This window comes from Sarcophilus harrisii, chromosome 5 (assembly GCF_902635505.1).
Source record: "Sarcophilus harrisii chromosome 5, mSarHar1.11, whole genome shotgun sequence".
Taxonomy (NCBI): Eukaryota; Metazoa; Chordata; class Mammalia; order Dasyuromorphia; family Dasyuridae; genus Sarcophilus; species Sarcophilus harrisii.
The window spans coordinates 84752515-84767154 of record NC_045430.1 but is presented as its reverse complement, the minus strand read 5'-3'; the positions used below and the strand labels follow the sequence as shown (position 1 = coordinate 84767154).

At 45.2% G+C, this 14640-nt stretch overlaps 1 protein-coding gene across 5 annotated transcripts; it reads left to right on the top strand.

The window, feature by feature from the left end:
- The first annotated feature begins 1975 nt into the window (after positions 1-1975).
- On the top strand, positions 1976-14633 carry DGKA (diacylglycerol kinase alpha). Of its 5 annotated transcripts, none has more exons than XR_004229984.1 (24): positions 1976-2093; positions 5477-5624; positions 6125-6201; positions 6580-6712; positions 6945-7025; positions 7438-7487; positions 7881-7955; positions 8163-8282; positions 8428-8545; positions 8694-8782; positions 8943-9062; positions 9320-9418; positions 9734-9805; positions 10137-10210; positions 10393-10467; positions 10925-11010; positions 11097-11186; positions 12014-12174; positions 12543-12607; positions 12812-12970; positions 13330-13525; positions 13668-13788; positions 13998-14058; positions 14347-14633. XR_004229984.1 is itself a non-coding variant. In XM_031941211.1 (24 exons), the coding sequence occupies exons 2-24, from the start codon at positions 5561-5563 to the stop codon at positions 14428-14430; spliced, it is 2190 nt and encodes a 729-aa protein (XP_031797071.1). In that variant the 5' UTR covers positions 1976-2093; positions 5477-5560; the 3' UTR covers positions 14431-14633. The 5 variants fall into 5 exon arrangements, 4 of the variants coding, with proteins under 4 accessions (XP_031797071.1, XP_012406930.1, XP_031797072.1 ...); XM_031941211.1 differs by having other exon boundaries at positions 6580-6700; positions 12880-12970; XM_012551476.2 differs by having other exon boundaries at positions 12880-12970.
- The last annotated feature ends 7 nt before the right edge of the window (positions 14634-14640 follow it).

The window sequence follows — 14640 nt, the reverse complement described above, 5'->3', positions numbered from 1 at the left end:
GACATATAAGGACAGAGGGAAAAAAAGAGAAATTTCAACTCATTCATGGGTTGAAACATCCCAAGGGGTTTTGTTTTGTTTTTTGACGTGTGATTTTATTGCTGCAGGAAACTCCCAGTTTGGGAAGTTTCTCTATCCATGCAGATTTGGCAGTTGGTCTCTAATTTATACAATTGCCTCACACACTAAAAGAGGAAGTGACTTGGCCAATCACTTGGAAGGGGTTGAAATCTCAGAGATACTGGACCCGAGTATTCCTTACTCCTAGGCTGGACTTTCTATCTTGTTTGCTACTCCACTTCCTCTTACATTATTAAAAATTACATATATATCACATTTTAAAGGTAGGAAACTTAAATCAGGTAAAATTTCTCAATTATACATAACTGTATAACCACATGCAAGTTATTTCACCTATGAATCTTGGTTTTATCATCTATTAACTAGAATTATTCTCATTCCTCAGTAGGGCATTCTAAGGAGAGTGTTTTTCAAGACTTCAAGCTTGCTATGGAAATATGAATTATTTTTTATTTTCTCTAAAAATGGGAGGGAGCAGAGAGAATCTACATAACCTTACCTCTCAGATGCCTGCCCCAGATCTTTAGCTAAGATAACCAGCAGCAACCTCTTCCTAGCAGAACCCTTTTACTTACTTAGCAGCTTTCTTTCTGAGGAACATAAGGGAGGATCCCCCCAAGGGTGTCTGTATTGGGGCTAAACAGAAACATCTTGGATATCTTTTTTTTCCAATCCCATTAAAAGAGAGATTGTCCCATTTGAAGAGGTTGGTTTATACAACTCTCCCACTTTAGACCTCAAAGCAGGTATGAGAGAAGAGATTCCAGGAAACAGTAGTTACTCTGTTCCACTTTAATAGAAAAAGGGAATCTGTTTATTGGGGATAAGATGTGGCTGAAGAGAACACTTAAAAGTCTAAAGACTTTTAACTCTTTTTTTCAGTCTTCTAACCCCACTCTCTACTGGGGTCCCAAAGAGCCTTCTCTACTGAAAGTCTCTGTTTCTGGTACACAGAACCAGTACTCTCAAACTCCGTGTTCTGAGGTAGGAGCAGCACAATATTTTTGCTTTCATTTTCCATTTCTGATGAAGCATGGATAGTCATTCGATTAGTATAGCAGAGAAGAGGGGCAGGAAATAGAAATGGAATAAAAGGATTAGAGGGGGACACTGTATACACATAGACACACATCCCTCCACAAAATAAAGTGGTGAAGGATGGAAATGTTTCCAAAATAATGAGATGGTGTCACTTGGGATCTGAGAAATCTAGAAATCTATGCAGTTGCATGGAGCATGAGGATCTGGAGATTTTCTTTAGTTGTGCTCAGGTGAGGATTGAAATCCATGGACTCGGAAAGAGAGCTTGAAAATTACTAGGGGAAGAAAGGAAATCGCCATAACTATTGTAAGATGTTTTAAAGCTAAAAGGGAATATAAAAGGCATTTGGTTTGACTCCCATTTTACAGATAAGAGACCTGAGGCCCCCTCAAAGCACCCCAGGAATTAAGCTACGATTAGAACACAAGTACTCTTCCAACCGATTTTGGATAAGAGTGCCTCCTTAAGGAAAAGGACCGCAGAGAAGAGTGGGGCGGTGTCCTCTCAGCCCCTCAGCTCTTCCTTTAATCTCTAGTCAATCAGGGTCAGAAAAAGGTGAAAGTGGAAAGGGACGTCATTGGATGATGTAGCATTGAAGAGAAAAAAATGGGGAGGAGGGTTTACTAAGGCCTGAGGTTTGAATTGTAAGAATGAATAATGTCACTGAGATCATCGCGAGCAACAAAACGCCAGGGGGAATCCAGTTTGAGAGCAGTAAACCAGTTGGGTCCTTGACTTGGGCTGGGGAATGGGGAGAGAACGGGGGTGGGGGAGGTGGAGATCGGGGTAGGGGCGAGTCCCGCTAGGCTGAAGGGCGGGAGCTGGAGGCTGTGTCGTCAGTCTCTGGGCGGCTCTCGGGAGCCAGAGCCCGCCCCGCCCGGCTCCCCAAACCCAGCTCGGGCAATATCTCTGCTCCTTGCTCCAGCGCTGGCGCCGCAGCACCCTCCCGCGCCGCTCCGCTCTCCTTAAGGTAAACTCCATAACCCCCTCATTAACTCCCCCACTCACCTCATCCCCGAAGGAGGGGCAGGGAGTGAAAACCTGCAGGGTGTCTCCCAATTGGTATGGCGGGATCAGTCGGAGAAAAAAACCCTTAGGATTGGAACGAATCGTAGGCTGTGGAGGGGAGGCGGGGAAAGAAGGGGGGAAGGATTGAAGGTTGGGGATATTTGGAGGAAGGGAGTGGAAAATCAACCCTGAGTGGGGAGCAGAAGTGTCTGGCTGGGAGGAATGGACCTGGGTATCTGTTTTCCTTGGAAGAGCTGTGGTGCTTCTGGACTAATCGATCCCTCCCTTCCTAGATCTGGGTCCGATTTTACACACGGTGACTTCGGGCGGTCCACCATCTCACCCCACCCTCCTTCCCTTGCCGCATTTATTGTTCTCGGTCTATATTCTGTTCTTACTTTATTTAGGTAGGAGAATTAACCCGTAGGCAAATCATTGCACTCTTAACCCCAACTTTTATTCCGGTGCTCCCTGAGGGTGAAGTGATTTAGAAATCCTCAATCTAAATCTTTGCCTCCGGGGTACCCAATTATCAGCTAGGGAAGACCAAAACTTAAGTCCATTGAGTGGCCTAAGGACTCCTACCAGCTGGTCCCAGAGCTGCTGCTGTTCACGACCCTGGTGGCCTAGCTCCCAGTCATCCTTTTCCAATGTTCCCTTCTGCAGTGTTCTGCAATGTTTCCTTCTGCGCTCAAAGCCTCCATGGCCTTGGGAATCTTCCTTAAAGGTTAAGATACGTTGTTTCATGTAACAATTTGTTTCAAACTTCTTGAATTTGTTTTTTAAGGAAATTAGAAAATGTTTTGAACATAGAGTTGATTTCTTTCAATACTAGTAGCCCTAAGCAAAAGAAGTGTTAAAATACAGAGGCAGTAGAGTAGAGTAGGAATAAAACTGGACTTGGATCAGAAAACAGGGTCTCTCCACTAACCAGCTGGAAAATGACCTTAAAACGCAAGTCATTTTATCTCGGTGCCTCAGTTTTCTCACTTCTACATTAGGTGAAGGGGACTTGAATTAAAAGATACCTAAAGTCACCGTACATACAGGAGTGGCTGACTCTTTTCCTTACCTTGCTGAACCTGGAGAGTCTAGGGAAGGAGGAGGGGAGGTAAGGATGAGTCACATAATGAAGAAAGCAGCAGACTTGCCCTGCCCCTACCTAGACTTTTGCTTGGACTAGCCCAGATTACAATTAATCAGAAAACTGTGATGAGGCAGGGCCAGAGGAATCCATGTACCCAAATTCCTAAATTCTGTTGTAGTTGTTGATTGATTTTTATGAGATCCAGGACTGATAATTCTCAGTCTCTGCATGCACACAACACCCATGGTCTCTTTATTTTTTTTTCCTTCCTTTTCCAAAAAAAAAAAAAAAAAAAAAAAAAATTTTTTTTTTTTTAAAGCAAATCCAAAATCTACAGGATTTTCTCGATATTCTGGTAGTAGTTCCTAGACACTTCCAGTTCCTGGGATTAGTTCTGACCCACCTGAAGTTTATGAGGAAAATGGAAAAATTTGGCTGGGAGCTGGGGTACCTGGATTATGGACATTGGCTTTAGCAAATGCAGACAATTAAATGCATGAATCACTAGTTCACTCATTAGGGCTTATGCTGCCTTCTCGCTTTCCTGAAACAGGTTTGAGTCTTCCCTGCTAGTCAGTGGAGTACCCTTTGGGAGACAGATTGGATTGAGTATTTCTAGATCCTTTCATCCTCTGGGGACATTGAAAGTAGTTAGAGATCAAGGATGGTAAAGTAGCACAGTTGGGGAATTGAAAAGAGGGCTCACGTTTGAGGTATGGAGAAATTTAGAATGGGTCTTCTCTACTATGTTGGAGAGTGATAGTGTGATGAAATTTCCTGGAGTTTAATTCTTCCCGGACTAAATAGCTCCCTTTCCCCATTCTCCTAGCACCATACAGGTTCTTTCCACCCTATTGCCTCAGTTTCATCTTCTAAACTGAGACACTTTGGGCTCCTGGAACGAGAAAGAAACTGCCTGCCCCTTGTTCACTTTACTCTGTCCCCTTCTTCAGTTGATACTCCCTTTACATGTAGGGAAAGAGGAGGGTTGGTGTTTATGAAGGAAGTTCATTAATCCAACCAGATCTATTAGCTGTGACATTATGTCTTATTAGCTATTGATATCCATTAGATCTAATGGAAACAATGGCTCCAAGACCGAGTGTACCACGGTCCCTGTGGAAAATAGCTCTTTTTCTTCCCAGCAGCAGGAGGCTCTTAAGTCCTTGAGCTCCCCAGGAGCTTCAATTCCAGACAGAGGGGTTGGGGAGGAGAACAAGGCACAGGAACCAGAGAGGGCTGGCTGGGAGATACAAGCTGAGGTGGAGAATAGACATACACTAGGCAAAGGCTGGATTGGGGTACGAGGGGGAAGCAGAGAAGTGAATGAGCACAAGTTTCTCGCTACCACAGGAAGGAAAACAGGCAGGGTTACCCCTGCAGACTTCAGCTGCCTTCCTGGGGCACTGCCCCCTCCTTTTCCCTTACCAAACTTTCCTTAAGACCAGAAGACAGTCCTAGAAACTTCCCCTCTGGGATCCTTTAGAAGGAAACATAATCTAGTCTCTAAAGTTTGCTGCATTCTCTGCAATCTAATTCAATTCAGTAAGCATTTATTTTCCTCCAGGCACCCAACGGGGCGCCAGAGATACAATAACAAGAAAAGAAAACAGACTGCCCTCAGTTCACTCCTTTTTCCCAAGTGCCTACAGTCCAGAGTTGGAGAGGCTAAGACTAAAGCTTCCCAAGATGTGTTTGGCCAGGGAATAATAAAGCCTCCCGCCCGTCTCCGTGTCTCCCTAGCTCTTTTTCCTTGAAGTCCTGGGGAACTAGTTAAGCTCTTCCCAGCCCTGCCCACTCTGGGTCCATTGTCTTCGTCAGTTTGGTTTTCCTCCGCCCCTGGATTCAGGGGTGCTAGAGATAGTTGCCATACCCATGACGGTGAGGCTTGGAGCGAACTTGGGACTGAGAGTAGCAGGTGTGTGGTGGGGGGGAGGGGGGGAAGTAAATGAGGGGAGGGGTCAAGATACCACAAAGTTGGAAGGTGGAGCAGCAAGTGTGAGCTGGCCTCTATCTCCAGGGAAAGAGATCCCTTTCCAAGAGAACCGCCACCAGGGTGGGGGGATGTACAAGAGAGTTGGGAAGGACCAGAGACGGAGAAACAGCTAAACAGAGAGAGGAGGTGGGAGGAGGAAGGAGTAGAGACGTGGTTTCCCCTAGTGGGGCAGGGCCAGGAAAGGAGACACAGTTACCGGTACCAACATCCTCCCTACATCTCACTTCTGGGTAATTCATATTATTGTGCATCTTAATTTCAGTATCCCCCAACCCAACTTCTACTCCAGACTCCTCCAGAGGAAGGTCATCCTCCTATTCTGCCAATTTAGGAAGCAGTCGAAAAGATGTTGAAAAATGGGGGCCCCTTAAGCCCCAAGGACTTTGCTCAATTACAGGAATATATGGAATGTGAGTTTTCTGTCCCCCCTCCCCATTCCTGGGAATCCCCTACATGATCTGCATTTCTGAAGATGCTTTTTTGCTGAGGACTTCCCTCCTCAGGCTGGTTTTTAATCTTCCAAGTAATCTTGAGTTGTCCTATACCATGATCAGGGCATGAGGAAGGAAGTCAATAACTGGGATTTGAAATCACTGATCCCTTGCTCTGTTCCTCAATTTGCCCCACCCTGAGACCTTGAAATTGTCTCTAACTACCTATTTCTTGGTTTCTATGTGTGTGTCTTTCTCCATATCTCTGTCACTTTGAGCAGCAGAGTTTATTTCTCTATGGGCTACTCTTTTAGATGTTAAATTCGCCTTTTCTTATCTGTAAAATGAAATGGTTGGAAGAAATTCTTTTTAAGGTGCCCTTCAGCTCTAAATATCTAGAAATACATGCTTTTAGGGCAAATCTGGATATTGGGGATGAGAGGAGATCCTGCCCTGATTTTATCTATTATCTCCTCCAGATTCAACCAAGAAAGTCAGTGATGTCCTAGCTCTGTTCAATGAAGATGGAGAATTGGCTCAGTATCTCCAGGGAGATGTGAGAGGCATCTACAAAATCTTCTCCCAGCTCCTAGCCCCTTTCCTGTGGAATTTCTGATATTCCTTCAAGATCCCCAACTTCCAGGGATCACTTTCTATTCCCCCTATTTTGTACCCCCACCTCCCAGAATCCCATACCTTATTGTTTTTGTTCCCCTGGGGCCCTCATTCCCCATGGAACTTCCCATCCTCATCTCTAGACTCTTGTAACATAAAGGGTGGAAAGAGGAAAATAACTTGTTGAGTAGAGAAACACATTCTTGACACAGGTGATCATGGCTCACCTTAAGATATTCCCAAGTTTTACCTTTGCCCCTGGCCCATCATTCCTTGTTCTCCAGCTAGACCTCTGAGGTAATACCCATTTCTACTCTAGTCCATAGGATACGAAGGGTTTCAGCTCTTCCTGAAAGCCTACCTGGAGGTGAATAATGTTCCTCCACAACTGAGCCAAGCACTTTTTGGGTCCTTCCAGACTATAGAGTCTCAAAAACAAGGTGATGAACAAGGTATGGAATTGGGAGTTAACAAGTACTGAGCCTTGGAAGCAAGATCAAATCAGCTTGGGGCCAGAACAAATTCAGCTGATGGGCTTTGCTCAGTCTGTTTGAAGAAAGGAGGGGTGATTTAGGCTGTTATTTGACCGGAGGGGACAAAGATAAAGGCGGGGATGGGCTAGAAAAGGACCAGATTAGCTGGATCAGGGAAGACCTCTGACCTTGCTGAACTCTCCTCAACCAGAAGTAGCCTTGATCTGTCTCAATGATGTCTCCTGCTATTTCTCCTTACTGGAGGGTGGACGGCCTGAAGACAAGCTAGAATGTGAGTCATTAAAACGAGAAATATTGAGGGGGAAGGTTGGGGTAAAGGGAAAAGCTGGGAGAGAAGGTATTTCCAGCCATCCTCCCCTTAACTCTTTCAGGATTCTTAGTCACTGAAGCATCCATAGAAAGAGGTGGAACCCCTAGGAATGGCCTTTTAGGTTCTTCTTACCACTCCCCTATTTCCTCTAGCTTTCTTTTACATATCCTTATTCAGGTATAATATATAGCTTACTCTTAGTTTTATGTTCATAAATGTATTAGCTCCCATAGCAGACTTTCTGAGGGCAGAGTATAGTCTCTTTCCCCCCTAGCATGGAACTCTTCAAGGAGAGGAGAGAAAATATTTAGGGCAGACTATGGGAATGGCTTCCATAAACTGACCCTAGCTCTACTTCCTCACCAATTCACAGTTACCTTCAAGCTATATGATACAGACAGAAATGGACTTTTGGACAGCTCGGTGAGTTCTGAAGATTGGGGAAGGGTTTGGGGTATGGGGATGGAGACATTTTGGTCTTTTTTCTCCCTTCCTTGGGCCCCCATCCTGTGCAGATGTAGTTGATGCTGGGGGAAGAAGTTGAGTTTTCTGGGCAGTGTGGTGGAGTGGGTTCTGAATCCCAGAGAAAGGACATAAGGCGCATGGGACAAGAAGTAGGAGTTGTCCTCACTCACCATCCTGTCCTACTCTACTCTGCTCCCTCCTACACCATAAGATTTCCATAGACAGATAAGATATGGGGGAGGCAGACTTAGAGATGAAGACTTGAGTTTCATGATCCATCAAAAAGGACTTTTTCAGGGAAAGTCAGTGCCTTGTACAGGATATGAGAGATTTGATCCTGGCTCTTCCTAGGAAGTGGACAGAATTATCACCCAGATGATGCGTGTGGCAAGATATCTGGACTGGGATGTAACTGAGCTGAGACCAGTAAGGCGTTTTTTTTTTTTTTTTCCCCCATCCATGTATATTGTTTCCTATCACCCTTCCATGGAGTTTGTATCTCTTTTGTCCTTCCCTCTGATGATCATCCTTAATATCTGGATTGGGCTGGACTTTTCAAGTTGGGGACCTAATGAGTGGGGCCTTGTATACATGAAATCTTTTTTTTTCTTGATGCTTTTCCCCAATATTCAGATTTTGCAGGAGATGATGAAAGAGATTGACTATGATGGCAGTGGTACAGTCTCTCTGGCTGAGTGGGTACGAGGTGGATCTACCACTGTGCCTCTGCTGGTGCTGTTGGGACTAGAGGTGGTAAGTCAAGGAGAAAGGGAATGTGCATTTCTCTCCTTTCATCTCTGAGCTCTTTTGGGGAGGATTATGACTGCTGTCCAGGAAGTGGTACTGGGGGAAGGGCTTAGGTGCCCCTCATCCAGATTACTTGTGGTACCCTTCACAGAGCTTGAAGGATGATGGGCAGCACATGTGGCGGCTGAAGCAATTTTCCCGTCCAGCTTATTGTAATGTATGTGAGACAATGCTGCTCGGGATAACCAAGCGGGGACTCTCTTGTACCTGTGAGTGTATTGGGAAACAGGTGGGAGGTTGGAACAATCTTTGAGTGATGGAGACTTAAAGACTTGTGCTTATGATGAGTGAGTGACCTCCGGGGTTCCAACCATAGTTAAGAGCATCCCCTCTCCTTTCTTTTTCTCTTTCTCCCAGTTTGTAAATTCACAGTACATGAGCGCTGTGCCAAGAAGGCTTCACCCTGTGAAGTCAGCACCTATGCCAAGTCCAAGAAAGACACTGGTGTGAGTGACCCCTAACCTCAATCTCATGTTTTTATTACCCTTCCTCAGCCCTTTTTCTGGATGTAAGGGTACCCCCCCCCCTCCTTAGGAAGCAGGGGTAACCTAATCCAGCTATTATTCTGCTCCTTTGAGCCATCGGGTTATTCCCCACTCCCTTAAGGCTCAGACCCATGTGTGGGTTCGTGGAGGCTGTGACTCTGGACGCTGTGACTGTTGCCAAAAGAAGATACGGAATTTCCAAAGCCTGACAGGACTGCATTGTGTGTGGTGCCATTTCCAGGTCAGAACAGACCTTTTCCTCCAGACCTTCCAGATCTTCTCAGCTATCTTAGAGTCTCCTCAACTTCTTGTCCCTAGGCTTTCTCCTGAAGTAACCCTTTCCCTTTGTTCCTCTTAAGACTTTCCTACTATAATGTCCCCCAGATTCTTACCACATGGGGCTTTTTAAATCCCCAATTATTCTTCTGTCCCTTTTCTCTTCCCTGAGTTGGAAAGCCAGAAGGTAATTTTCCACTAATGGTTTCTCTTATTCCCTAGATCCATGAGGACTGTCTCTCTACCATGAGCCCTGAATGTGACTGTGGGATGCTCCGTGACCACATCCTGCCTCCCTCAGCCATCTATCCTTGTATCCTGGTAAGCACTTGGACTTAGGAGAAGAGAAGAAATATATATTGGAAAGAGAACCTATAGAATCGATATCCCCAAACCCTGTAGAGAGCCACATACTCCCTAGACTTTGCACAAATTTCATAGCTTCCTTAGAGAGTACCCATTGATCTCAGAGAGAGCCTATCACTCTTACCCATTTCTTTAGGGTTCAGGCCACACTGGTACCTATCTGTGGCTGAGAAATAGTGAAGGCCCCACAAAGTGGATTCAGCAGGGACACAGATACCCATACACAAGATTCAGCCTTCCTCCCTTCTGTTTACCTCTGCCTCTGAACAGGACCGCCAGAACTTGAGCGCCAGGAATGTGGATGAATTACAACATTTGGTCCCTGATGGGCAGGCCCTGCGGGTACAGGCAGCAGTGCCTGGGCATCATGGTGGGGGAAAGCCTCGGGGACTAGGATGGCTGGGCTCTGAACTGGGGGAGGATGAAGTTGGGGGAAATCCAGAAAATATAACCTGGTCGCCAGATCTTCATTCCTGCTAATAACAGGCAAAAAGGAAAGGGGAAAAGAAGGCATCTCTGAGTGAAGTCCCCAAAATGCTGGTGCCCCTGAAATGTTTTATAAATTTTAAAACTCTCTATAAATGTGAATTATTATCATAATTAATCTTAGGGGTCTAATTTAGCTCTTACATAATATCCCTACCTTGCTTTTATTGCTTCTCCTCCTAAACAGATTATTCCGGTCCCCAACACCCACCCACTCCTCGTCTTTGTAAACCCCAAAAGTGGTGGGAAGCAAGGGGAAAGGTAAGTGGAAATAAGGAGGGAGGTGGAATCATAGGTTGGAAATTCTGCCACAAGAAAGGTGGAAAGAGGCTTCCCAGGAATTAGATTTGACAAGAGGAAGGGGGCAGCTTGAAAAATGTTTCAGGAGAGAATAGGAAAAATGATTCCATAAACTTCATCACCTGCACCCTCATAAACCCTAGGGTCCTTCGAAAGTTCCAGTACCTGCTGAATCCACGACAGGTTTACAACCTTGCAAAGGGGGGTCCTGAACCAGGGTGAGTATAGGAATATTTCCAGTTTAATATAAATGTCTAAGTATGTGTTGTGGGGAGCAGGGATGAGTGTGTGGGAAGGCTGGGAGAATTATTTTATGTCCAAGGGGCAGGGAATTTAGAACAGGACCTTTAGGATCATCTTTTTTCCTGCCGGTCTACCTTTAAACATACAAATTGAGACTTTTTCCTGTGTTGTGGGATCTTCAAGGAAGATCCTTTGTTTTCCCAGTTGTTAACAAGCCCCTCTTAAAGTCTCTCTTCTTTATATAGTTTCAGATTCTTCCCTTTCTCTACCATCAGTCTGATTTCAGTTCTTGCTATGAACAAAACCTTAAGACTGGGATGTTGGAGGAGGTGATCAGCAAGGAAATATCTCATTGAGTTTGAGGCCCAAAGAATTGGGGTCCTTCCAACTTTATTTGCCTTCATGATCCCCTTCTCCCTTCCTTTATCTCAGGCTCAAGTTCTTCAAGGACCTCCCAGATTTCCGGGTATTGGTATGTGGAGGAGACGGCACAGTAGGCTGGATCCTAGATGCCATTGGTCAGTGTTGGGGGAGAAGCATGGAGTCCTGAGGGCCACAGAAGTGGTGGCCTTCCTGACTCAACTTCTGTCTCTTCTATTCCCAGACAAGGCCAGCTTCCCTAACCCACCACCAGTGGCTGTGCTTCCTCTAGGCACAGGGAATGACCTAGCTCGATGCCTAAGATGGGGAGGAGGTGAGTGCCATTGATGAGAGTGCAGAAGAGGATATAATAAAGAGAGCCTAAAGGAAAAAAGAGCCTAGGAGGCTGAGAGGATCATAAAAGTTGGGGTGTGGATGGATAGGTAATGACTTAGAAGAGAATAAGAGTACAAATAATTCAGAGTATGATTCTTTTTGTACAGCAAAATAATGTTTTGGTCATGTATACTTATTATGTATCTAAGTTATATTTTAATATATTTAACATCTACTGGTCATCCTGCCCATTTAGGGGAGGGGGTGGGGGGGTAAGAGGTGAAAAATTGGAACAAGAGGTTTGGTAATTGTTAATGCTGTAAAGTTACCCATGTATATATCCTGTAAATAAAAGGCTATTAAATTAAAAAAAAAAAAAAAAAAAAAAAAAAGAGAATAAGAGTACAATCAAGAAATATGGGATTATTATATGAAGAAATATGGGAAATATTTTAAAGCTGGAGGAGTCATTGTTTTCTTTACTATTCTCCTGCTGACATGGACCACCATTCTTGGGGTTCACAGAGATAAGGATTCAGTAGGTGTTGGAGATGAGAATAATTCCAGTAGAAAAACTACTAGATTTGAGGAAAGAAATATCAGAGCCAGGCTAAAGCTTTGGGAAAAGGAAATAGGAGAGAGCTAGAATATGATAACCAGAGAAAATCTTTCCAGTACCCTGTCAGTGTCACAGCACATCTATACACACATGCACAAAATTGGGTCATGGGCTCCTAAAGAATCAAGATGAGACATTTCCTGGTAATTGGTTGAACCTGAAATTTCCTTTTCAGTTGCCTCTCCTATCTCTCCTCTTCCTTTCAGGTTATGATGGGGAGAACTTATCGAAGATACTCAAGGACTTAGAGTTAAGTGAAACAGTATATATGGATCGATGGTCTGTGGAAGTGATTCCTCTGGACCCCCAAGAAAAGAGTGATCCAGTCCCCTACAACATCATCAACAATTACTTCTCCATTGGTGTGGTCAGTGGACTTTGCTTTTTTATGGAAGAGAGTGGGATCAGAGGAAAAAGTGGGTACTCAAATCATTGGGAATGGAAGTTATAAAATGGAAACTAGAAGTCTGAAATTCTAGTACCCATTGAAATAGTTTAGGAAATAGGACTGCTTTCATAGACACTTGAGTTAATAGGACCATTGGCATCCAAGATCTAAGTTATTGTGCAATTACCCTCCTCTTCCCCTCCCTCCCATACCAGCAACAGAACAATAGGAATGTTCCTAGATATGATTTCTTTGGATACTGAACTAGTTGGAGAGGTGGAATGGCGTCTTTGCTGATTAAGAAAGATGTTGGAACTTGTCTATGACCTTCTGCCTTCCTCACCCAGGATGCCTCTATTGCTCACCGATTTCACATCATGAGGGAGAAACATCCTGAGAAGTTCAACAGCAGGTGAGGGAGGTCTGGAAATAATGGGAATGGGGTAGGCAGAGCAACAGAGAGGGCCAGGCTTTGACTACTGTCTATGTCCATGTGCCAAGCAAGGCAGTGAATACATTAAGTGGACATCCTCCCACCCCCAAGCTCCCCTTGTATCTAAGAGAGACTGGAGATGGAGTGCTCTCTCGCCTCCTCTGCCCCCTTGCCCTCCCACAGGGCCTATGTAACCTGGCCTATGTAACCTGCCCCCTCCCCCCTGGGCCTGGGGTATGGGGCTGAGGCAGGATGAAGAACAAGCTGTGGTACTTGGAGTTCGCCACATCCGAGTCCATCTTCTCCACATGCAAAAAGCTGGAAGAGTCTGTTTCAGTGGAGGTGAGGTTTGGACACTTTTCAAACATGGCCTGAACCCCACACCCAAAAGACATCCCAACCACTCCCATATTTCTTTCACTTTCTGATCACTGATTTCAGTGCTCTGACTCCTAAAAACCACACTTTGTCCAGACTCTAATTTCCCCCAGGCTCCAAAGACCCTGACCTTCTCCCAGTCTTCCAAACAAAACTCCTATCCCACCCCATCAAGAAGATACCCAGTACCCAAGGCATAGGGTGGAATGGGACCCAGTCATGGGGAGGGCTTAGGGAAGGGCATTAAAAGAAAAGGCACAGCTACTTCTATTAGTCTCTTTGGGGAATGGAAACATGAGCTCCAGAATACTCTCATTCCCCAGATCTGTGGGACACCTTTGACACTGAGTGACCTATCCTTGGAGGGCATTGCAGTCCTAAATATTCCCAGCATGCATGGAGGCTCCAATCTCTGGGGAGACAAAAAGCGACCCTCCAAAGATGTCCAGGGTTTAGATTTGGCCTCTGTGCCTCCTGAAGCAATCACCAACCCTGAAGCCCTGAAAACCTGTGTACAAGGTGAAGGGATCTTGGGAAGGTTATGGGTCACCTAACTAAATTGGGGGAGGGGGAGTTGAATGACCAAAGCGTCATTCATAAATGATGGGAGCAGGGCAGAGAATATTCTTTCTTTTTATGTTCACCCCTCAACTTTCACCAGATCTGAGTGACAAGCGACTAGAAGTGGTAGGACTAGAAGGAGCAATTGAAATGGGCCAGATATATACCAGGCTGAAGAATGCCGGACACCGGATTGCTAAATGCTCCCAAATTACTTTTCGGTAAGGAAGAACCAGAGCTTAGTGGCAGAAGAAGGGAGGGACATAGGAGATATAGAGAGAACATGATAATGGAATAGTTCCAAGGGTTTGGAGATTGTACTCAGGTGAGAATAGGCTCAAAGTTCCCAAAGGTAAATTGGGGGAAATCTGTATGTTAGGTCTTCTCTCTTCCTTGCCTTCTTCATGCAATCTGCTCTGGACTCCCACAGGACTAAAAAAGCCCTCCCCATGCAGATCGACGGGGAACCCTGGATGCAGGCACCATGTACTGTGAGTTCTTCCCCAAGATTCTTTAGTTCCTGAACTTTTACCCCAGTGTCATCTAGTTTTTGACCTTGTACATGGTCAGCACGTTCCCTGAGTTTCTCTGAGCTCCTAACCCAAATCATTTCCTCCCAAGTCCCCTCTACCACTATTTCTAAGCTCAGCAATTTACTAATGATGTTGGTAGGTCACATATGTCTCCAGATTCCCACAGCATTTCCCTGGAGCTCTCATTGCCTGATCCCTTATCCCACCAGCTTCCTTCACTATGAACCTGGGCTCTTTACCTTTCAGATCCAGATCACGCACAAGAATCAAATGCCTATGCTTATGGGCCCCCCACCACGCTCCTCCAACTTCTTCAACCTTTGGTCCTGAGGGAAGGGCTCTTCAGCCCCTCTTCTTCATTTCCCTAGGCTTTCCTCTACATCTATGCTACCCACCCCCTGCTCCTCCCTTGGTGAGCTTGGGTGGGCTCCTTCCCTTCACAAATATTTATTGTCCCACTCTGCTTCCCTTCCTGCTCAACATACACATTGAAAGTGCCTCATCTGAATAAAATCATTTGGTTTTTCACTAAACAATCTT

Bases quoted from the DNA above. Each gene is read 5' to 3' on its own strand.
- DGKA (XM_012551476.2), top strand. From the start codon at position 5,561: ATGTTGAAAAATGGGGGCCCCTTAAGCCCCAAGGACTTTGCTCAATTA. The intron at 6,713-6,944 runs GTATGGAATTGG...CTCCTCAACCAG, and splicing joins AAAACAAGGTGATGAACAAG to AAGTAGCCTTGATCTGTCTC. The intron at 11,011-11,096 runs GTCAGTGTTGGG...TTCTATTCCCAG, and splicing joins CTGGATCCTAGATGCCATTG to ACAAGGCCAGCTTCCCTAAC.